The sequence below is a fragment of the Centruroides vittatus genome, unplaced genomic scaffold, assembly GCF_030686945.1.
Source record: "Centruroides vittatus isolate TY-2023 unplaced genomic scaffold, ASM3068694v2 scaffold_944, whole genome shotgun sequence".
NCBI lineage: Eukaryota > Metazoa > Arthropoda > Arachnida > Scorpiones > Buthidae > Centruroides > Centruroides vittatus.
This window is the reverse complement of record NW_027122722.1, coordinates 646,927-672,794: the sequence shown is the minus strand read 5'-3', so window position 1 is coordinate 672,794 and position 25,868 is coordinate 646,927. Positions and strand designations below refer to the sequence as shown.

Sequence of the window (25,868 nt, the reverse complement as noted above, 5' to 3'; positions counted from 1 at the left end):
TCTTCACTAAAGCCAAACTACGAGTTAATTCGTGCACAGACACGATTCGTCCTGTCACCTCGCTACAGCCAATCAGATGTGCATCTAAATTTGTTAGTTATAAATCAGATATAGAGTTGAGCACATCACATTTATTTCTCTTTTGAGTGTGTTACTTTTTACTTATTTTTATAATCACATTATAAATACCCCAATATGGATAAGAAAAGACCACTTACTAGTAAACAACTTGATTACTACACGAATCTAAGTGATTCAGAATCTGACATAAATTTTGGTGAGGATGGTAACGACAGTAGCGATTATGTACCTTCTGAGGATTCAAGTGAGGACAGTGATTATGAAGTCGTCTCCAAACCTGAAGATGAGACTATTCTTGATCCTGATGGCAATCATGATGCATCTCAAGCCACCACATCAAATCCAAACGATAATTTGTAGACAGAAAATCAACAAAATCCTGAACTATTTATTTTCCAAGAAAATATTGGTTTGAAATTGGATACGACAAATCTTACAGTGCAAATGCTGGTGGACTTATTTTTTCGGAAGAATTTCTTGCATTACTGGTCAAACAAACAAATTTGTATGCTGCGCAAGAAATTGCAAAACGTAAAGAAATAAAAAAAATCTAAAAGGTTATCACAGTGGAAAGACGTCAGTGCTGCAGAAATGAAAGTTTTTATTGGACTTGTATTACAAATGGGCCCTTGTTCTTTTCCTTCAATAGAACATTACTGGAGTACAAACAAACTGTATAATATAATGTTTTGGCGATCACATATGAGTCAAAATAGATTCCAATTGTTACTGCGTTTATTTTCATTTGGTTGATAGCTCAGTACTATCTTCTGACAGATTATATAAGGTACGACCTATACTAAATCATTTCAATAATATCATGCAGGAAAACTATGTGCCTGATAAAAATATGTGTATCGATGAATCAATGATGTTGTGGCATGGAAGATTGCATTTTCGCCAGTACATAAAAAATAAAAAACACAAATATGGTGTCAAACTGTATGAACTATGTGAATCCAATGGTGTTGTTATGAAAATAACAATTTACAGCAGAAAATCTGAGGGAATAGACAGTAATTTAGGCCACACTACTGATGTTGTCTTTCACTTACTTGAGGACTATCTTGATAAGGGATATATAGTATACGTGGATAATTTTTATAATTCTGTTGCTCTTACGAAATTACTGACTACACGAAAAACTTGTGTGTGTGGAACTCTACGAAATAACAGAAAGGGGAATCCCAGAGATGTAAATCGAAAACTGAAAAAGGGGGAGTTTATTTGGCAATGAAATGGTCCTGTTACTGTATGTAAATGGAAAGACAAACGAGAAGTTCTTACCATTTCAAACATGCATGTTGTTGAAATGGTAGAGGTGTTCAATCGCAATGGAAAATGTTCAATGAAACCGAATATAATTCAAGATTACAATCATGGAATGTCTGGCATTGATCGATCAGATCAAATGCTATCGTACCACACAGCTCTAAGAAAGACTATTAGATGTGTATATATATATATATATATATATATATACACAATGCACACAAACTCTTTCAAAAAGCAACTTCTTCTAAAATAAAACTTATAAAGTTTAGAGAAGCATTCATCAAAGTGTTGATTGGAGAAGAGATTCAACCAGTTTCAAAAAAAATTAGATTGCAAGAGCTTCACTATTTACAAAGTATCCCACCTACTGAAAAAAAACAGCATCCGACAAAGCCATGTTGAATTTGTACGAAAGCTAAAAAAACGCCGAGAAATGTGTTATTTCTGTCCAATCTATCCAGAGAAGCCAGCCCTTTGTGTGGAAGATTGTTTTAAAAATTATCACAAACAATAAAATATTGTTTTGCTTTCTATTTTGAATAAACTTCTTATGATTATATTTTCTGTTTATTTATTATTAAATGTTCTGTTCAATTAGGCGAAACTTGATTTTTTGTTCTTGCCCCTGAGGCTATCTATTCATATTTACACTGATATACTACGAATTATATCGTAGCTGCACAAATATGGCAAGAAAACAAACTACGATATAACTCGTAGGTGGCATCCTGGGCAGTAATGAAAAATACGAGTCGTCTCGTAGTTGGCAGTCAATGTGTTAATCATCGCATATTATTCCCCAGTTGATGTGATCTCCCATTAATACACACAATGGTGGGCCTTGGTCTATATATGTATAATTAATTTATCGTTTCAATTTAAATCTTTGTTCTTAATTACAAACTTGTTAAAAATGTTTGTATTTAAAAACGTTCAAATCTTTGCATTCCACAATTGGAACTCTAGTGATTCAAAACCTGAGGCAGATCTTGATTAAGATCAAAAATGTTTGTTCATTTATGTATCATTTCTTACCAGAAGTAAAGGTTTAAAAGTGGTCTTCACTACAAACACAGACAGACTCACTTTAAGGGTTTTTTACAGAAAATAAGAAACATTGTAATTACACAAAGCTGTAACTCTTATAGACAAAAATAATACATTATTAAACCTACTACACAACACTGACTTGGATCTAACTGTATACAAAAACTTAAGAGACACCACTTATAGATGGCATTTGTAAGGAAATGGCACATTATGCATGAGACTATTCAGCACATCACATTGGATTACAAGCTTTTAGCATAAACTATTTACATTGACATAATCAAATAGCAAATGTAGTATATAAGAACAAAAGTTTTTAAGAAATTCTCACGAAATTGTTTTTTATATTGTTTTAATTTACAGTTTATACGTTATAAATCGAGAGACCCTCATCTTTCCCATAAAGAAGCTAGAAAACCAGCAAATGTTCATCTTAATAGATATAAAGATGTGTACCCATGTAAGTAACAATTTAAATTTTTGAATTTTTTTTTACTTCAAGGTTGTGTGCATGTGGATTTTGGGGATTTAAGCTATTTCATTTGGAAAGAATTTAAAAATTAATAAAACAGTGTATTGTATATATCAATATGTAACCAATTCAGACATTGTTATTTTCTTGGAATTATCACAGATAGTATTTTGGAAATATTGTAATTTCCAAAATACAAATGGTTAAAATAAAGTTGTGATTGGCTAGTATTTTTGGAGTCTGTGGCTGTGATAATTCCAAGAAAATAACAATGTCTGAATTGGTTACATATTGAAATAATAAAAATAAAAAAAGGAATAGAAGCAGATTCATAAATCTGGTGAATATGCATATTCACCAGCAGTTTTGGTTAATGTGATAAATTATTCATGTTGTTTAAGCTGTTCGAAAATGTTTGTGATGTACTTTATCCTTCATGTAACTCATACCGATAACAGGGTCAAGGTATGTTGTTAATTACAGGTTAATGTGACTACTTTTACAAAAATTAGTCACATTAACCTGTAATTATGACTAATAGCCAACAGCTTCTGGTTAAAATGATAAATCTCATGTTTCTGCAACTTTGATTCTGTCTCAGTTGTATGTGACACAGTGGCGTGCCGTGACATTTGATGATAGGGAAGCTGTGTTTCTGTAAGAAGCCGACTTTCAGGGGCAATCAATTAATTGCGCGTCAGGCCCGTTCGTATTTGTTTGTTCGATAAGCCAGTAAAAACCGTATACTTCTTTAAATGTATTTTTAATAGATTATCTGACGTACTTAATAAATAAAAAAGTTCAATATAATTACCTCCGTTATTAGATTCAATAAATTTCCTATGCCCTCTAAATGCCAATTCTCGCTTTGAGAAAAAACATATAACATCTATTAATTTAGATATATCTATTAATCGTAATTTTCTTGTTATAATTTTCAATATTTATTTTATATTGTCTACCAATGTTAAATTCTATTCCGCTTTGATTTTCAAATTGCTTCAATTTTACGAAAGAATCGTCATTCGTCATAAATTTTATCGTCAAAATGTCGAAGTTTTTTGTTGATGTATTTATATTTAATTTAGGCATTGGTCTTTCTCTTTTAATAATGTTTTCTTTTTCATTATATGGTCTTGAGCCAAAACTTTTTAAAATAAACTTTTTAATCACTAGCCACGATATAAGGGCTAAAATTAAAATTATAAAAAAAAAAAAACTTACTTGGTAAAACAAAATGTGTGATGAATATACATACAAAGTACAAAAAATTCTTCAATTGTATGAATATACTTTTAATGAAACTTATAATTAAATATAACTTTGTGAAGAAACGTACATAAAAATAACAAAATATTCTTTACTTTTTAAATCTTAAAACAATCCACTTAGTGAAATACTGTAGCTCCCTACAAGTGGCTAATGAATGGAATGAGAGACGGTCCAGGTAGGTGTGTCCGTGCCAAATCCCGAGGGTGCCGATACCGGTCAATGTCAAATGCCTCTTTTGTCGCATCACTAGTATATCTCAAAGGACGCGACGGGGCTGTTGTAGATTTTAAACGTTTCTCACCATAGCTGTAAAAATCTAAATATGTTAAACTTAACAGATTGTCCGTCGTTCGTTCTCTAACTAATTCGTTTTAGGACCGAGTGTTCACGGAAATTTCCAAAATTTACAACTTTTCGGTCACTCTTATTGAACTGGAAAAATTTCTGTCTTTATTACATCTAATATTACGAAGAGATCAGACCCCATTGTACTCGGCAAGAAATTGGTTCGGTTAAGCTTCTGTTTAAGTAAACTTTCGGCTCTTTCATCGGGGTTTTATTTATGTTTCTAATTTCCTAATCGCTTAATTATTTAACTACTTCTTAAATAGAAATAAGTCGAAACCGGTTACTTTGTACTCGAATATCTGTAGTCTTGGGAAAGAAGTGGAAAGAAATTTTTATGACAACGGATACATAAATCGTAAATTTAAGGAAAATAAATTCTAGAGCTTTTTTTGTACTTCGTGCGTCTCATTCATTAAATTTAGTTGTAAATGATGCTGCCAAAGTAACAGTTAATTTTTTAACATTATACAAGAATTGTACACGTTTTTTCTCCATCCCCTTACAGATGGGACATACTAAATCGTAATATCACCGGTTTAACATTGAAATCCGTAAGTAATATAAGATGGGAGAGCGGAATAAACGCGGAATAAATGTATCAAATATTTTAATGGATTTTTTTAAAACTCCTGTCAACTATACAGAACTATCATAAAAACATGCCAGTAAATTCCTATCGGTTGGGTTAAGTTATAAATCTAGTCTACAGTGGGCAACCCTTTTTATAACGTGGGCCAGAATAAATTTTACGTTTTTTTTCCGCGGGCCGTAGTAGTTAATTGACGCCTTCTTGTGACTCGTAATTTTTTTAGTTTGCAAATATGAAAAAAATAAATAAAAAGTTAATTACTACATTTATTTCTCTTATCGTTTTCGAAAATTACAAAGAATTGGAAAAATAACTATTAATTAGTTATTTTTCCAATTTAATAATCTATTAAAGATCTCGCGGGCCGGATAGAAACTTTTCGCGAGTCGTAGCTGGCCCGCGGGCCGGGGGTTGCCCGCCGTTGATCTAGTCTGCTCATGATTCACATAATCGGGCGAGGGTGGCCGAATATCTAGCAGGCGGCTAACAGCCCACAACCGCTCCGGGATATAATGTAGGACTCTTTATGCGTGTGTCGCTTCTACCAGCTAAACCGGGTGAGGTTGGTGCTCTGTAAACCGCATGTGCCAATGCCTATATAATCTGGCTGATTGGAAACTGACCCGGTTTCGACACTCCTTCCGCCACCGAATCATTCGAATATACAATAGCAATCTTATCGTTTTTTTCACATGTAGTATAGAAATTTGTAAAAGATACATAATGCAGTTATAATAAAATATTAATTTTAATTAATGCGAAGTACGTTAAAATATGAAAATTTATATTTTATAAAATACAAGGGAAGGTCATTGGAAGGTGGAATCGGCGCTTCCATCGCTTCCAATGACGGCACGCCACTGATGTGACACCTCCCATATCTGATTACATGTGTGCACAGTGTTGCCAACTGTAGTGAAAGTTTCTACGGGGATACCGCAAAACTCAAGTTCCTTATGTCAACAGGAAAGGGATGACTTCAGGAACAGTCTAGCATTCATTCTGCAGTTAGATGTCGATGGAGAGTTGTATGGGACAGCACTAGAAAGCTGATTGGCTCAAAAGTGTTCAAGGAAAAAGTTTTTCATTTGTGAAGCGATTTCCATTTTACAAGAGGAAATTTTTGATGTTATTGTGTGTCTCTGCAACTGTGCCATAAAATTGTCGTATCACAGGCATTCAAGGATATAAGAGATGCATAATCAAATAAATAAAACTGCCTTTTGGCATTAAAATTAATGCTGAAAGACAGTTTTGTTAATTTAATGAACAATTATTGACATGAAGAGTATATTTTTATTTATTGAAAGAGATGCATCAGCAAGGGAAAATGCCTTTTAACAAAATATTGCTGCAAAAGGCATGGAATACTCTGTAATTTGAAATGTCATGAATGACATTTTGTCCTGTTCCAACAAATAGGAGGTTGTCATTCAAAAATGGTATCAATAAAAATACTCCATACTTTATAATTTATCACTTCAACCAAAAAGGTTTAGTTGTTATGTAGAATAACTGGTAAAAATAATTAATTGCATGTATTTTATACATTAACCACAAACATTGATTGTTTTGTGATTGTGCACAGTAACCAATTTATTAGATTAATCTGGGTACTACTGTGTTTCCTCGAAAATAAGACATCCCCTCAAAATAAGACCTAGTAGAGGTTTTGCTGAATTGCTAAATATAAGACCTCCTCAGAAAGTAAGACCTAGCAAAGTTTTCATTTGGAAGCATGCCTGTCGAACAGAGCACCAGAACATGCAGCTGTGATTCTTTTTAGCCTGCCGCCATTATTCCCTACCTTCACCGTCCGTTGCAGAGCAGCTGCATGCAGGACATAAGACATAAGATTTAAAGTAATTGGCCGAACTTGAAGGTATAGCCAAAGAAGTAATAGGATAGGGAGAAAAGACCGTCACCTACCAGCAACCCTGATGTTCTATTCCAAGGCTATCACTTGTAAATATGCAGGCAAGGCATCAAGAGGCCTGTTGCCTGCCGCCATACGTACGCTGTCCCTACTGTGCTGTACAAGTGTGCTGTGGTGAGCTCCCCTGGTAGCTAGAAGCCGCCATACCATACGAAAAAATAAGACATCCCCTGAAAATAAGACCTAGCGCATCTTTGGGAGCAAAAATTAATATAAGACACTGTCTTATTTTTGAGGAAACAGCGTATGATATATATGTCGCAGGGATATGATAAAAGTGGGGATTTGGTCAAATCCCTAAGGGAGATGATCAATTTACTGAAGATGTTAAAATGTCAATTCTATGGAGTCATTTCCCTAAAAAAATAAGTGATTTGATCAAATCCCTGTACTCTCTTAGTGAAAAGATAAAATAAACAAGTCAAGACTTGCATAGCACTGCTTGCGCTAGTTACCCACCCCCTTGTCCCTTCAACAGGCTAGTTGCCAGCAACTTCTGGTGCATGCAGTTGCACAAATCATTACATCATGATAGTTGCGTGCATTTATATTTTATTTTCTTTGTAATTTGTACGATTATTAAAATAATGGCTTTGAATACAGGACAAAATCAGACTCAAACTGAATTTGTGTGTGAAGAACAGTTTAATGAAACTATCAGGACATGTCTAATCCAGCAACTTCAACCTTTAAATTTCCGGTACAAACGACGAAAATTAACAGAAAAAACTAACGTTTTCGAATCTCCATCGAGATCTTCCTCAGGTTCGTTAATGGAATGTCATGAGAATAGAACTCTTTTGAAGTTCAAAAAATCGAACATCTCCAGCGTGCGATGACGATGCAAAACATAAGATTGATATAATAGACCTGAGTCTACTAACGTAACGTCGCAAAATATCAATGCAGGAAATAAAACCATGTCTACCATCGTGGATTGACCTCCGAGATGTATCGCCACGCGTACGATAAAACGTTGCTGTCTTTGTAATTAATGCATTTCCCCGATTTGGTAGCTCTGTAAATCTCCAGGGTCTCCAATGCCCTAATGTGGTCCGTTTTGAACGACTTCTTAATGAGGGTGGCGTTATCGAAGTCCGCTTTTACATCGGGGTCCGTGGCATACGTCGACAGGGCGGTGGTGTGCCTTTTTTTGGCAACGTCATTCTTATGTTCAGAAACCCTTTTTTGGAGGGATCTCTTGGTAGAACCAATATATACTAGGTCCCTTTGGAATCTGTGGTCTCTTAACGGGATACTATAAACGCCCGGTGCCCTTAAAATGCTCGGTTTGTCCTTGGCGTTTCTGAGAAGCGAATAGATAGATGGCGTTCTCGTGTACGCTAACTTGGTGCCCTTCCTTAGCGCTATTTCCCTGTACAAGGAATGGAGGTCTTTGTTGTATAGTACAACCGTGTGCTGGTCGGGGCTCGAGTTAGGATCACTTCGCCCTGCGGAGGTGTGATGCGCTGTGTTTATATTACAACACTTACGAGCTAAATTGCGGATAAGGCTACTTTTGTATCCATGGCTAGTGGCAATGTCTTCAATGTGTTTTAGCTCTGCGATCGTGTCTTCCCTTTTAGTATTATGGGTGAATGCCCTATTTACTAACGCCCTGAACGCCGCAATTTTATAAGGGTACGGATCCTCCGACCCAGCGGGTATGTACATAGGTAGGTAGCCCGGTTTGTAGTACACCCGCGTCTCAATATTGTTTATATCGAGCTGAATGGAGACGTCTAAAAAATGCACTCTGGTGTCCGATATTTGATCAAGCTTGAGCGTTAGACCAAACGGGTTGTTATTTACGATGTGCAAAAAATCATCGACCTTCGGCTCGCCCTTCCATATGATAATCACGTCATCCACGTACCTACGGTACAAAATAATGTCAGGCGTAAACATGGGAACGACATCCCTCTCTAATTGCCGTATAACCAACTCACATAGGTCGCCCGAAATTGGGCTCCCCATGGGTACCCCCCTTTTTTGTAGATATGTGGTATTGCCGAACCTAAACAGCGAATTGTAGCACATTAGGTGTGTGAGTTCCAGTACATGCTTGCGGTGTGCCGGAAGACTATATTTGGCCAGCAAGACGTCCCTGAGGGCGCAAAAGCAAGGCTGGAGTTTGATGGATGGATACAGAGCCTGAAAATCAAGCACCGTGAGGTGAGCGCTCTCTGTTAGCTGTGTATGTTTCAACGCGTCGACCAGCTCTCTGGAGTTCTTCACCGTTAAAGCATACTGTTCTAGATGTCCAGCCAATATGCGGTGTAATTTGTTCTCTAGAATTCTAGTCGGGGCTCTAGCTTTATCCAGTATTGGTCTGAGGGCCGGCGTAGGCTTGTGCGTTTTCGCAAAAGCAAAGAGCCTGGGCGTATCTGGTGACGCGACCACCGCCCTGTCCAAACCTTGCGCTTTTGCAAGGGGTGTGCTCGTGAACCGTACCACCCGAGCCTGTAGCTTGTTCACATAATTATCAGTCACCTGCTCACATTCAGTATCCGCGATGTATTGCATCATCATTGTCTTGTAGGTCTCTTCCTTGAGTAGAACCAATGCCCTGTTCTTATCCGCCCTTAGTAGAATAATACGTTCTTCTGCAAGCCATTTCTTGGTTCTTCTTATTTGCCACCATAAGTTCACTTTTTCATTACGCCTGCTATGGTTTATTTTCATGGCCGCCCTCCATCTGTAATGCTCCTTGTAGACCTCATCCAATCCGCGCACCATTCTTTCAATATCCGGCATAACTGTTTCCAGCATTGGTCTCGACGAGCCCGGAGTATACATCGGGCCGTGCGCCATAGCTTCGATTAGGCAAGCTGGAGGAACAATGCCGTCCCAGCAGACAAGTGGTGTGGGGGGTGCCTTTCTCCTGTTGGGTTTTTGTTTACTCATTATCCACTCCAGTTTCTTCTTGTACTTACGGGCCAATTTTCTTGCCAATATTTCTTGAAAGACTGCTACCTTTTGATTTTCAAGTTGTAGGAACGCCCGGTTATGTTCAAAGAGGTCGTCTTCTGCTTCGATCACCTTGTTGAGGCAGGAGTATACGTTCTTCCTAGATGCTCTAATAGCTTTTCTCAGACACAACAATCTAAGTTTCGGTATTAAGGATTCACATCCCAATGGTAGACGTATCCTGAATATAGACATGGGATACACGTTATTATTCTTACATTCCAGAAGAAAGTTCAGTTTAGCCCTTGCTTTGGTTAAGGCCAACGTTAATTTCTTGTCAAGCTAGCTAGCCGGCATAGCTATCTATTGAAAACAAACTTCACCCGTGACTACCGGTACATATAAAGTGCTAAACAGCAACTTTCTTCTGGAATGTAAGAATAATAACGTGTATCCCATGTCTATATTCAGGATACGTCTACCATTGGGATGTGAATCCTTAATACCGAAACTTAGATTGTTGTGTCTGAGAAAAGCTATTAGAGCATCTAGGAAGAACGTATACTCCTGCCTCAACAAGGTGATCGAAGCAGAAGACGACCTCTTTGAACATAACCGGGCGTTCCTACAACTTGAAAATCAAAAGGTAGCAGTCTTTCAAGAAATATTGGCAAGAAAATTGGCCCGTAAGTACAAGAAGAAACTGGAGTGGATAATGAGTAAACAAAAACCCAACAGGAGAAAGGCACCCCCCACACCACTTGTCTGCTGGGACGGCATTGTTCCTCCAGCTTGCCTAATCGAAGCTATGGCGCACGGCCCGATGTATACTCCGGGCTCGTCGAGACCAATGCTGGAAACAGTTATGCCGGATATTGAAAGAATGGTGCGCGGATTGGATGAGGTCTACAAGGAGCATTACAGATGGAGGGCGGCCATGAAAATAAACCATAGCAGGCGTAATGAAAAAGTGAACTTATGGTGGCAAATAAGAAGAACCAAGAAATGGCTTGCAGAAGAACGTATTATTCTACTAAGGGCGGATAAGAACAGGGCATTGGTTCTACTCAAGGAAGAGACCTACAAAACAATGATGATGCAATACATCGCGGATACTGAATGTGAGCAGGTGACTGATAATTATGTGAACAAGCTACAGGCTCGGGTGGTACGGTTCACGAGCACACCCCTTGCAAAAGCGCAAGGTTTGGACAGGGCGGTGGTCGCGTCACCAGATACGCCCAGGCTCTTTGCTTTTGCGAAAACGCACAAGCCTACGCCGGCCCTCAGACCAATACTGGATAAAGCTAGAGCCCCGACTAGAATTCTAGAGAACAAATTACACCGCATATTGGCTGGACATCTAGAACAGTATGCTTTAACGGTGAAGAACTCCAGAGAGCTGGTCGACGCGTTGAAACATACACAGCTAACAGAGAGCGCTCACCTCACGGTGCTTGATTTTCAGGCTCTGTATCCATCCATCAAACTCCAGCCTTGCTTTTGCGCCCTCAGGGACGTCTTGCTGGCCAAATATAGTCTTCCGGCACACCGCAAGCATGTACTGGAACTCACACACCTAATGTGCTACAATTCGCTGTTTAGGTTCGGCAATACCACATATCTACAAAAAAGGGGGGTACCCATGGGGAGCCCAATTTCGGGCGACCTATGTGAGTTGGTTATACGGCAATTAGAGAGGGATGTCGTTCCCATGTTTACGCCTGACATTATTTTGTACCGTAGGTACGTGGATGACGTGATTATCATATGGAAGGGCGAGCCGAAGGTCGATGATTTTTTGCACATCGTAAATAACAACCCGTTTGGTCTAACGCTCAAGCTTGATCAAATATCGGACACCAGAGTGCATTTTTTAGACGTCTCCATTCAGCTCGATATAAACAATATTGAGACGCGGGTGTACTACAAACCGGGCTACCTACCTATGTACATACCCGCTGGGTCGGAGGATCCGTACCCTTATAAAATTGCGGCGTTCAGGGCGTTAGTAAATAGGGCATTCACCCATAATACTAAAAGGGAAGACACGATCGCAGAGCTAAAACACATTGAAGACATTGCCACTAGCCATGGATACAAAAGTAGCCTTATCCGCAATTTAGCTCGTAAGTGTTGTAATATAAACACAGCGCATCACACCTCCGCAGGGCGAAGTGATCCTAACTCGAGCCCCGACCAGCACACGGTTGTACTATACAACAAAGACCTCCATTCCTTGTACAGGGAAATAGCGCTAAGGAAGGGCACCAAGTTAGCGTACACGAGAACGCCATCTATCTATTCGCTTCTCAGAAACGCCAAGGACAAACCGAGCATTTTAAGGGCACCGGGCGTTTATAGTATCCCGTTAAGAGACCACAGATTCCAAAGGGACCTAGTATATATTGGTTCTACCAAGAGATCCCTCCAAAAAAGGGTTTCTGAACATAAGAATGACGTTGCCAAAAAAAGGCACACCACCGCCCTGTCGACGTATGCCACGGACCCCGATGTAAAAGCGGACTTCGATAACGCCACCCTCATTAAGAAGTCGTTCAAAACGGACCACATTAGGGCATTGGAGACCCTGGAGATTTACAGAGCTACCAAATCGGGGAAATGCATTAATTACAAAGACAGCAACGTTTTATCGTACGCGTGGCGATACATCTCGGAGGTCAATCCACGATGGTAGACATGGTTTTATTTCCTGCATTGATATTTTGCGACGTTACGTTAGTAGACTCAGGTCTATTATATCAATCTTATGTTTTGCATCGTCATCGCACGCTGGAGATGTTCGATTTTTGAACTTCAAAAGAGTTCTATTCTCATGACATTCCATTAACGAACCTGAAGAAGATCTCGATGGAGATTCGAAAACGTTAGTTTTTTCTGTTAATTTTCGTCGTTTGTACCGGAAATTTAAAGGTTGAAGTTGCTGGATTAGACTTTATATGTACCGGTAGTCACGGGTGAAGTTTGTTATCAGGACATGTTTGAGTAAGTGGCATGGTAAAGAAAAATATAAATGCATGTGACTATCATGACATAATGATTTGTGCAATTGCAATAAAGTTAAGTTTGCGAGAAATTGCTGGAAAATTATCTTCATTCAGAGGTCAAGGGTTTAAGAAATGTTCCTGTGAAAAATCCAGGGTAAAATGCAAAACAAATAGATGTGCCTGTAAAAAAAAATAATGTCCTCTGTAACTCCAGGTGCCACAAATCTACAATATGTTTCAGTAAAAATAAATAAACTTGGCCTTATCTCTATCTTTTCATATAAGTACTTCTTACTTTGTTGATTTGTTTTTTGTCATTTCATGAAACCAGTTTAGAGATTTGATCAAATCACTTCATTTAATTATGAAAATGTCAATATCAAACCTTTATTTTAACATCTTCAGTAAATTGATCAAAGTTCCAAAGATTTGATAGTTTTTCTATAATGCAATAAATGCAAATTATAGGGTCTTAAAACTAATGTTTATTAATCAAAATAGTTGCAATTGACTTTAATATACAGTAAGTACAGGGCTGCTTAACGCTGCCTTAATTAATGCTGATTCAATATAATTCAATCTGCTTGAAGCCGAAAAAAACGCTCAAAATTTACGCTGATTCAAATTATCGCGGCATTTATTGATTCATATATAGTATGATTATTTACATACATCAACCAATCAGAAAAGGTGGTAATTCGTCGTAGCACTGTTCTTTCCTTAAATCTATGTTTTTTTTGTGCAATTTTGGAAAAAATATAACATTATGGATGCCATAGACAATATCAACTTCACCTGGCAAGAATTAACTGATAAATAGTGTGGAAGAAGTCATGGCTGAAGGTATCCAAGAATTCTCAACAAGAAGAGCCTATTGCTGTATTGTTAGGTTGACCAAATTGTCAACCTGATTGATACAGCAGAAGTAGGAGATGTAGACTGAGGAGTTACTGCAGATGTCTGGTGAGAGCCTTACCAACAATGACTTTCAAGAACTGGCAGAACAAGGAATTCATGTAGAACTGGAAAATAGCGATTCTGAAAACGAAGAACCTAAAGAATTTCTCTACAGATTTCCTTAGTGAAAGTTTGGTAACGATAACCAAAATCATTGATCAAATTGTAGCAAATGATCCAGATTTTGAAAAGAGTGCAAAGGCAAGATGAGGCGTTTTGGATGCAATCTCCTGCTACTGACATTTGTTTAAGGAAAGAAAAAAAAGCGAAAAATGAAACTAGACTATACCATTGCAAAAAAATCAAGAATTTCAGAAGATCCAGAACCTTCATCACAAAAAATGAAATTTACATTTCTGTGTGCATATGTTTGTGTTGTTTAACATATATTATTATGCAAATTAATATAAAGATAACTTAAAATTAAAGTAAAATCTGTTTATTTTTGGTTGCATGTTCCCCTTTCTGTATTTACTGTGTTAAAATGACCTTATTTAACACTGTTTCGTTTAGTGATTTGTCATCTAGGAACATATTCCCCACGTTAAACAGGGTCTTACTGTATTTATAATTTTTACATTATATTCTTTATTTTTAGCTTTACATAAGAATTGTTTACATGATTTTGAATCTATCAAATATTTAACTTATCCATTAACAATCAAACTGGTGATTGAAATAACAAAGTTTCATTAGATGTTACAATTCAATCGATAATTTATTAAATGTACAAAATGATATATGATGATGATAAAATAAATCATATATGAAATATAAAAATGTAATTACTGTTGAAAAGGAAGTCAAATAAAGACTTTCTCAATGATAAATAAATTTGTGTAATGTGTAACCATTAAGTTCAGTATGAAGTCGTCTTTCGTTTGATTTGTCACCAGAAGTATAAAAGCTTGGCTGCCAATAAAAAGAAAAAACAGAATAACATTTAAATTAAGAATAAAATAGTTTATTATTAAGTAATAATTAAATATATAAAAGGTTATTATAATAACTTGTGAATGAAAGATAGAATTAATGAGTGGGATGTGATGAAAATTTCATGTGATATTGCATTTACATGGGAAGACATTTAAAGCTTATATTAAAATTTGGAAATAATATAAAATAGTCTATTTCTTAGGAATAATTTATTTATCTTTAATTTTTCAAAAATATTTATTTGATCTTTGACTAATATTGTGAGCTATTAATTATTATCTAAATGGGTTTTTTTTCCCCCAGTAATATTTAGCAATTTCTTTCTTATGAAATAGATAGATTTTATAGAATTTTTCTATCAAAAGAATAAATATTTTATGTTTGTTTAATTTATTGATCAAGAAATCCAGATATGGATATTTGCTGCTGCTGTGTTTGGTTGATGTCAATTGGCTATAGTCTCTGACTTTGAAAAATATTTTCATATTTGTAACATAAACTATCTCTGCAAGATTTCTCATCTATAGCTACAGCAGAATTAGAGATCAAAATAATAATAATAAGTAGGATGATTAGATCATCTGAAAAATAGATGAATGTTTTTTGTATAAAAATTTTATAGTAAAATAATATACAGTATATTAATTTAGAAAATAACAATACAAACAGGCTAAATATTTTTCGCTTACTCTTGACTCTTCCAGATACAGTCAAGATCATTTCAAAGTTGACATAGCCTGTTTTTTGAACTTTTGAGTTTATCATCATCTTATCAATATGTAAAAATTAAATTAACATTAATTTTACTTTTAATACTTAATTTTTCATTAAATCCATCAAAATTTTGAAGAAAATATTCTGTATGTTTTACAAATTGTAAATTTGTGTTGTATGGCAAAATCATTTCAAAGTTGACATGAAATAAAACATTCAGAAAGAGTCAAATCAGAACTTTGTTGGACCACCTTTGGCCTGAATTATTGGGTTGTTCGGAAAGTAATTTCGTTTTTTTTCATAGAAAAATAAAGGCAATATTCTTATAATAAATAAATATTTTATTGACTTATATATTGACCATTTTGGTCAAATACCTGTTGTCATTGTTTCTGGAAGTAGCATGATTTCACATTCATAAAAATTTTGATTGTTGTTTACAAAAAACTGATCCAAGTGATTTTTGACATTGTCATTTCAAGTATTGTTCTTACAGTTAAAAAAAATTTGTATAGACCGGAACAAGTAATAATCTGAGTGTGCTTGATCTGGCGAGTATGGTTGGTGTGATAACACATCCCATCTAAGCTATAACAGTTTCTGACGAGTTACCAAACTTGTGTGAAATTTGGCATTCACATGGTAAAACACTACACTTTGTTTGTTGATCAATTCTGGCCTTTTCTGTTTGATGATATTACTCAATTTGTTTACTCGATTGCAGTACACTTTCGAATCAATTGTTAAATTGTCTGGTAAAAGCTCAAAAACAAATTTCTTTAAAATCCCACCATAGAGAGCATCTCTCTTTAATAACATGTGGAACCCATATTGAATTGTTTATTATTACTTAAAACGAAACCAATTCGTTTTAAGTAATAATAAACGGTTCAGTTTAACAAAGTTAATCTCTTAGTGATTTCACGTGTTGTTATACGGCAGATTGCTTCAATCAGTACCTTTATTTTGTTTTCATTGGCTTCAAATGGCCATCCAGAATGTGGTGTATCTTCGATATTAAAATTGCCAGAATGCAGTTTTGTAAATCAGTTTTGGCACTGTCTTTCTCTCAACACATCTTTTCCGAACATGTACCACAATTTTTTTCTTGTTTGAACAGCATTTTGGTTTTTTAGTTATAATAAAGCAAAATATGCCAAAAATGATGCTTCCAATTTTTCATATTTGATGGGACACAAAAAAAAAAAAACAATTGTACAGAATGAAACAAAATTTTTTACAAATAAGCCTTAAAATGTCAGCTGTTGAAGTATATAGTGAAAATGTGGTTTAAAATAAAATTGGCTGGTAAAAATACAACCAATTCCTCTAGTAATAAAAAAACAAAATTACTTTCCGAACAACCCAATACGTGAAGAAGTCGACTGTGCATACTGTTAATTAATTTACGAATGATATCCTGCCCAATTTCTGACCAAACCTTAAATAATTCTTCTTTGTACAATGATAAAGATTTTCTATGGCTAAGAGGAATACAGCGGTCTAATTTGTCCCACAGATGTTCTATTAAATTTAAGTCTGTTGACTGCGGTGGTCATTCAAGAACTTTGATATCATTTTCATTAAAATATTTTTTGAGAAGCAATGCTGTTTGTTTGGGATCATTGTCTTGTTGAAAGACAAAATTTATTTTCAATTTCCATTTTCCTTACTGATGCCATAAAATTGTTTTTAAGTATCTGTTTGTACTCTACTGCTTTTGTGTGATTGTGAATTTGAACAATATTGCCTATTTCGAACCCCGAAAAACACCACCAAACTATTATGTAAGGCGAGTGTTTTATTGTTCCCACGGTTTTATTTTTATCGAATGCTTGATTTTTCTTTCTCCAAACAAATTTCTGACTTTTAGCATCCTGCAACTCTTGTTTTAACTCATTATTCCAAATAACCCGCTTCCAAAACTCTAGGGGCTTGTCACAGATTTTTTGGCAAAAGCTGATCTTTTCTTCTGATTCACTGCTGAAATCATTGGTTTTCTACGAGCCATTCTTCCATGGAAACTTTATTTATTCGTCTCTTAATAGTTGAAACACTGGCTTCAAGCATAAGCTCTTCTTTTATTTCTTTAGCTATTATAAAAGAGTTTTTGGTGGTCTTACAGAAAATTGTGGCATTTTCTCTTGATGTTGTGGCCTTAGGGCAGTGTCCCCATGTAAATTTCTCACTGTATTGTTATTTAAATATCTGACCACTATTTTTTCGACTCCTTCTCGTGATATTTGATACTTTTTTGCAATAATTGAAGGAGAATTGCCATTTTTTCTGCTGATGTACAATCTGCACTCTTTCTTCAAGACTCAATTCTCTCTTCTTTACATTACTTTCTTATTGATACTAAAACACTATTTAATTGACAACTCTGGAATTAAATTTTGTGTTATAACCAATTTGAAAATTAATTTCTTGCTGTATTTACAATGTTTTCTTTGTTGTCAATTTTCAATTGATACAATATTTTACTTGTTGCTCTTTAATTCTTTATTGGTGAAACAAACTAATCAGTTATCTATTGTATTACACCAATTAACAAGGTTATTACAATATGCAGAGTAGTTAACAGATCAGAAATGCATTTTTTCCCCTTAAAATGTTAAAAAACCAATTTTTTCAGTTATCAAGGCTTGAAATGATCTTGACTGTATGTCACAGATCAGTTATCTTTTATTATTAAATAAATAAAATCAAATTCAGGAATGTTTCTTATCTTTCATGCACATTTAACAACAAACTACAAACAAAGAAAAATATTCTGATATTTATGATTATTTTATTATTGTGTGACAATATATTTTTTCATATATAATGTAATTTATTCAATATAATGCAAAATAATTGTTTAAATAATAATTTAATTGTGTTAAATTTTCAGATGATCATTCTCGCATTTGTCTTCAACGAGCAGATACTGATTACATCAATGCTAGTTTAGTACCAGTTCCTGCAGCCAAACGTTCCTATGTTTTGACACAGGTGAGAATTTGCAATTACATTATGATATTCTTGGTAAATAAAAATCATAAAACATATTATAATTTTAAAGGGTCCACTGCCAACAACAACAGGCCATTTTTGGGCAATGGTTTGGGAGCAGAAATGTAAAGGGATTATAATGTTGAATCGAATTGTTGAAAAAAATATTGTAAGTTGTAGTTTTTAATTTTATTATTATTATTATTATTAAAATTGTTTTTTTAAGTAATACATACATGTTTTTGAATATTCTCATACATTTTATTAACTATAACAAATGAACTCTTCTGTGAGATCTTGACCAGAGTCCAAAACTTTGACCAAAATCTGTTTTAAAGAAAAAAGTTGTTTCATATAAAATGCTCTTAGTAGATAAAATATTGTGAGTGAGCATATTGGGAATTTGACCATTTTCTCCAACAATCATGAAGACGGGAAGATAGAATGTGTAATAAAACCAAATGTCACATGAGTGCAGCTGGTGGTAATATTTACAAACGGTAAAAATGCTTGACTCTGAATTATGGGCGGATTTGCGACAAATTTGATAAACATCTTCAGTCGGTGTCTGATCTCCAAATTCTGTCTTGAATGGTCCTGGCAACAAACTAGGGACCAATTGGAAAAGTAGAGGATGGAGATTACGACCAACCAGAATGTCTGATCAGTGAAGCAAAACCTTTAAGAGGCCCAAATTCAAGAATGGCAATTCTCTTCACTAAGACAGCAGAGATTTTCCCACCTGGTCAACTGAAAGGGATTTTCCCGAGTCAAATGGATTCTCACTAAGTTGATAAAAGTGATTCCACTGGACAAGAGAGTGATCCCTCCAAGACTGAAGAGCTCTCCAGCTGAGACGGGAACTTTTATTCTGGATACAAGAAACAACAAATTGTGTCTAACACCACTATCCACATATGTTTTTTTGCATTCTTCATCAGTGGACAGTTCATCTAAAACAGTGTTTCCCAACCTTTCTTTCCTCGCAAACCAAAAGAAAGGTCCGAAAAAATTTGACGAACCCCCTATGTAGTCATTAATGACAGGTAAAAAAAAAGCAATAACATTTGATAGAATATATATTTTACATATTGCAGAATAATTGATTATATTAATCGTGAAACATTTAAATAAAACATTAATAAGACTAAAATGATGGCTATAAAAGTTGAAAACAAGATAAATTTAACAAACTGATTCTTATGTTTTACATTTGGAAAAACTCTTAATGGGATATTTGTGGCTGTTTGATAGAACAAAGCAATTCAAAGTTAGGCTCAATATCTGACAATTTCAGTCTTAGATCAGGTTCTGTATTTAACCTGTTTCTGTATTTATCTTTCAGATAAGTATATGTTGAAAATATCTAAAACATTGATCCATTGATAAAGAGCAACAAACTTTGGAGAACTTTATCATCACATGAACATCATATCCTGTTTGAACACTGGTATCATGTTGAATTAGTTTTGAGGACCAAGGGAGATCTCCTAACTTACACTGTGTAAGTAAGATGTCTTTTGTATTTTAATAAATGGTTGTTATATATAAACGAAGTTTGTGCCTCTGTGTCTAACACCACCATCCACATACACAGTTCTCACCTTCTTGCCACCTCGAATGACACCACCACCTTAATTAGGGGAGTGTCAATTTGTGATGCTAGGAAAATATCAGGTCCTTGATAAGATGTCACGGGTTCCTCCACACATCTGAATTTTAAAAATTTGGTATTTTGGAAAATGATCTTTTATAGAAATTGTTTGTAATTTAAATTTCTACACTATTGTATAGGTCAAATTTTTTATATTATAATTTATTCTTATATATGGCTGATTGTGTATACAATTACTGGTCAACAAACAAACACACATTTAAATAACACATAAATCATTTTAAAAGTGCAACATTGCTCATCATTGGTTCCAATACTAAAACCATTCTAAAGAGGTACTTGGGCCAACAGTGAACTTGAATTAATGTTAATAATTTTAAAATATTATAAATGTAAAACAATATAGCTCCTTGTTATAGCACTCGTTTCAATTTATCGCATTCGTTTTTGGTCTTCCAAATATAAAAGTTTTTTAGTCAATAATGAATAGATACATTAGTTGCCATCTAATACATTGCTTATTTGTCTCCCTGCATGCACAATATAATGAGGGGTCACTCTAATAATTAAAATAAATGTTTGTCCTTTATATTATTTATTGCAATAAGTCTCCCCCCAAAAATGTAAAACATGGCTAAACAGTGATACTCTGTATAATGAATGGAATTATAAACAGTTAAGCATCTTAGTATGACAGAAAAACTTGTAAATGCAACATAAAATTAATATTATACAAACATTTCCTAATGTGTGTCAAGCTTTATAAATTTAGGATAGTTTGTTCTCTCAGCAGTTTAAATTAAATTAACTTCTTAGTTCTATGCCATTTACAACATTTTAGATAGATGACTGATATGTCTCTGTTGTTAGCAGGAAAAGTATGGTCTACAGGGGCAGGATGCTGCTAAAATCAAATTTTTTAATTTATTTAAATTCTTGTGTTGTGTTGAACCTTGCCATTGTCTTTGATTCAAAGCTTTCTTTTAAATATCATATTGAACAATTGGCTAAAAAAATCTTAATCTGTAGGTGTATGTTGTGGAGAAATTTCAGAGTAATTTCAAGTAAAAGTACTCTCTGGGTTTTATTTTTTACTAATGTACAAACCTTAATAGATTACACTTTACCTATATGGGCATCAGCCCCTGCTTTCACTCTTCTTAAATTTCATTTAGAGTTGGCTAAAATCTACCTCCTTTTAAATAAGCTTGCAAACCTCTCCTCTACTAATTCTCCTGAGGTTGCTAACATGCACTTAGGTTTTCCTTGTTTTTTTAAACAAATTATTTTCGCAGAATATATTCTTACAAATATTTTAATGGTCTCCTCCCTTCTAAATTTCTTCTTTTTATGGGTTCCTTCTTTTAACTCTAGAGATTCTACCTGTTTATATTCTTTGTTTGCTTGCCTTAACATTACACTTAAATTGTTTGTTTACAGCAGGGGTGTCCAACCCGTGGCCCGCAGGCTGCATGCGGCCCAAGGCAAGTTCCAATGCAGCCCAATAAATGTATAAACAAATCCGATAAATTTTATTTATTTATTTATTTATTTATTTCAATGGCATAAACTCAAAAAATAAGTTTCACAAAGTTTATACATATTTTATTTTTGAGTGGAAAGGAAATATTTTCAAATACTTGGAAATGTGTGAATGAGGAAGGAATACTAAATAAAGCTGAAGTTGTGACTCAAAGGATTATAGACCCAAATTTGGGGAAAGGAGAGAAAGGCCAAAAGATAAAAAGTAGTGAGAAAGGTTAAATAGACCTTCTGTTATGCAAATATTGACCCTTAATTTTCCAACATAAATCACTTCTTTATCTTTCTCTCCTTTCCCCACATTTGGGTCTATAATCCTTTGAGACCCAACTTCAGCTTTATTTAGTATTCCTTCCAGCGTTGCAAGATTTGGCTACCCTTTTTTTAGTTTGGTGTAAAAAATATCATTTGTCATATTGGCTACTTTTTGGGCTATGTATTATTTATAAATATATTAGTTGAATAAAAGTGCACTTTAAAATGGTGTTTTGTCTTTTTTTTATTAATTAGAGACCCAAATAAAACAAATATTTGTGTTTTTCAAATAAATTTTTGTTTGTCTCCTTTATAATAAATGAATTTATCTATTTCTAAGTAAAAATTGAAAGTGTCTGTAGAAATAATTTTTTGAAATAACCTTTTTTGTGATAAAGTTTTAATACTTTAACATATCTAGATTATAGTAATAGCTTTAAATGTACTTGTATATTTAAGGATTGGGCCACAAGTATATATAATATACTTGTGGCCCAAAACTCCATGACTTCTTCCAATGTGGCCCAGAGAAACAAAAAGGTTGGACACCCTTGGTCTACAGGTATCAAAAGACTGCTATAACCATTGAAGATCTATTCTTTTTTGATTTTTTTTTAAAAATTTAAATCTAGTTGTAAAACACTCTGTATGACCATTTGCTACATTAAAATTTTTTTTAAACATATGTGTTTTTTATTAATTGTATTTTTAGTCCTATTTTTAACTTTATGGGTTTGTTCTTCGTTTGTTATTGGGGATCAGCCATCATTGTCATTGTGACATCACTGTAACTTTTTGTAAACAAACAAATTTTTTGAAATTGCAAAGATATCTCTGAATTAATCCATAAAATTCAAAATGTTACTGAAATTATCAAATTTTAGCATTGATTTATATAATACAGTAATACCTTGCCCTACATTGGTAATTGGTTCCAGAAGACACAACTTAAGTCGAAAAATGACCTAAATTGAATAACCTCTTAAATAGCTGTTTAGACTTCCTATAAATCTGTAATAATATTCCCCTTAAATGTATACATGTAAATTAATGATAAATTAAAGAAATAACAAAAATTAAAATACATTCTCCTTTTTTAAAATCTTTTCACTATAACAACCTTCTAGTTTTATAGCTCAGTTTTAATATAAGGCAAAATAAATAAATATATGTATGTGTGTGTGTATATATATATATATATATTTAACTATTAAAGCACAGTCAATAAAGTGCCTTTAATGATACATCAAATGTTACACAGGAAATTATTTATTGTGACACCATCACAGTGCCAAGCTGCAATTTTTAATCATACTTTAAATTAAATAAATTAAAAAATTTGATTTTAGTAGTGTCCTGTCCCTGTACATAATACTTTTCCTGCTAAGAACAGACACATGCCAGTCATCCATCTAACTCTGTTCTGGAGAAAATTTTTGAATTGAAGAAAACCTGAATTCCAGTTCAAACTGGAAGTTGATATATAGTTAATTGGGGCCTCCTGCCCCTAAGCTTTCCATATTTGGTCTCAATTTTCATGTATGTAACTCCATTCTCGAGATTAGATTAGGGAAGACAGATAGACAGAAGTTAGTGGGAATTTATAGGTTTACAATTTGAAAATTGCAGCCCAATAAAGTAATTGTTCGTATTGCATTTTATTTTATTCTTTGTTTATTAATTTTTTACAAAAAAGAACAGAAATATTTCATTTATTATTTATGTTGAAATAAATGGCAACATGTGAAATGTTAATAAAGTTAGATTTAGGTTGTTTTTACTGCTTGAAAACCAACGCAAAGTTGAATTTGATGTAAGTCGAGGTATTATTGTAATTTGTTATAACTACTTTTATCAGTATTTCTCAATTGAAAACAAATAAACAATGAAGTATATTAAATAAAATATTGAAATATTGGACAATTGTATAATGCAATTTGTATTATTGATTGAAATTATGACTTCTCATGTGCTCTGTTGCTGTAAGTTGGTTACAACAGCTATTTCAAAACTTGCATTTCTGGAATTATTAGTTTATGATAAAGGAAAAAAAATACATATTTATGATAATAGGTTTAAATAAATGCTTTCAATTTTTTCAATTTTAAATGTGTATGTATATTTATTATTTATTCATATAATCAAATGTTGTAGCTTTTCTTTTTTTAAGTGATTTAAAATGAAATAATAATCCAAAATTATCATTTTTAAATTGAAATAAATAAGTATTTAAAACAATTTAAATAGTATTTAAAGACAATGCACAGTACGATAAAGTAACTGTTGAGGTAACAAATTGCTTACTTTTTAAATAATTTAGAAGCTTTTTTTTAAGTAATTAGTAGTAGCGTACAGTTAGGAATAATACAAATTTTTTTTTTAAAGGAATTATTAAAGTTTTTATATATAAATTGAATTAAGTGTTGTCATCACTTTTAAAGAAGGAAATAAAATAATGTTTGTAAATTAAGAAAATAAATAAGATATTTGATTCAGAAATTATTACATAATGGATAATTGAGATCACCATTATACAGGTATCTCAAAAATGTACCAACAAACTTTTAGGGGCGGTAGATAACATCTAAAGGAATGAGAATTACATAGGAACCCATAACTGGAAATGTCGGGAAAGTGGTTGTAGAGGTAGAAGATCTGAAAAGGCACAAGACAGTGATTAATGGGAAACATTTATTGGACATAATTAGTACAAATGGTGTACCAGTTCATAATGTTACAACAGATGCTTGAAGTTTCCATCATCAGATGCGATACATGCTTGACACAGGTGGAGCATTGATTGCCGGACACATTCGAACACACCAAGAGTTTCTTTGATTATAGCAGCAGCGCAGACGAGTCTTGCCACGAGATCCATTTCAGACTCTACAGGCAAGCCATACACCATAGCCTTGAGGCCCCCCATAGAAAGAAATCAAGGCTTGGTAAATCAGGTGAGCATGGATGCCACCTTGCATTGGCCATGGAATAGTCCACCATGGCCAATGCATCAATGTGGGAAAGACCTGTTCAAATGTGCACGAACATCCATTCCATAATGGGGAGGTGTCCCATCATGTTGGAACCACATGTTGTGTGTCTCATTTGCTGGAACATCTTCAAGTAAGGCCGGTAGAACCTGTTCCAGAAAGATCAGATAGTTTGCAGTGGTCATGCAGAATGGTAAAAGGTACAGCCACCTATTAACTTACAGTGACGTTTCCAGTTATGGGTTCCTACGCAATTCTCATTCCTTTAGATGTTATCTACCTCCCCTAAAAGTTTGTCGGTACATTTTTGAGACACCCTGTATATAGTATTAAAATGCAATTATTAGTTTTTATTTATAAAGAATTTACAGAAATGTTTTTTGTCATAATATGATTATTTTCCAAATTCACTTATTAGTCTGAATTGAAGACATTTCATTCCCATAGTATGAATATAATAATTATTTTGAAAACAGTTTACTGTTAACTTCAAACAGTCTTAACACAATGAAATTTTATAATTTTATTTATAATCTGAAGATAAATATTATCTTGATTACCATAAATATTAACTATAAATAATTTATTTCATGTAATTCAGGTGTTTTAGAAAATTAACTGTGTCAAATTGTAGGATCTATTAATCAAAACTTTTTATTTTATATAAGAATTTATTATATTGAATTTAATTAATATTGCTATTGAAATTAAATATTTTTAAAACTTTTTTAACAGATTAAATGCCATCAATATTGGCCGTCCTTTCAACCAAATGATGAAAATGAATTACATCTCAATGATGTAAACTTAAAAGTTTCTAATTTAGGAGAAGAAATTTTTTCTAATTATATAATTCGAGAACTTCTTTTAACTGATCTTGAGGTATTGATAAAAAATTTTTATTATTAAAGCATTTAAATATTA

The 25,868-nt window shown here is 33.9% G+C and overlaps 1 protein-coding gene across 1 annotated transcript in view; it reads left to right on the top strand.

Moving 5' to 3' along the window:
• The window catches only part of LOC136990525 (tyrosine-protein phosphatase non-receptor type 1-like), a 38,512-nt gene extending 12,644 nt beyond the window's left edge, over positions 1-25,868 (top strand). The window contains exons 2-5 of the mRNA XM_067288931.1: positions 2,770-2,866; positions 18,442-18,542; positions 18,613-18,711; positions 25,680-25,868. Coding sequence (XP_067145032.1) covers positions 2,770-2,866; positions 18,442-18,542; positions 18,613-18,711; positions 25,680-25,853 — 471 coding nt within the window. The 3' untranslated portion in view covers positions 25,854-25,868. The remainder of the gene's footprint in view (positions 1-2,769; positions 2,867-18,441; positions 18,543-18,612; positions 18,712-25,679) is intronic.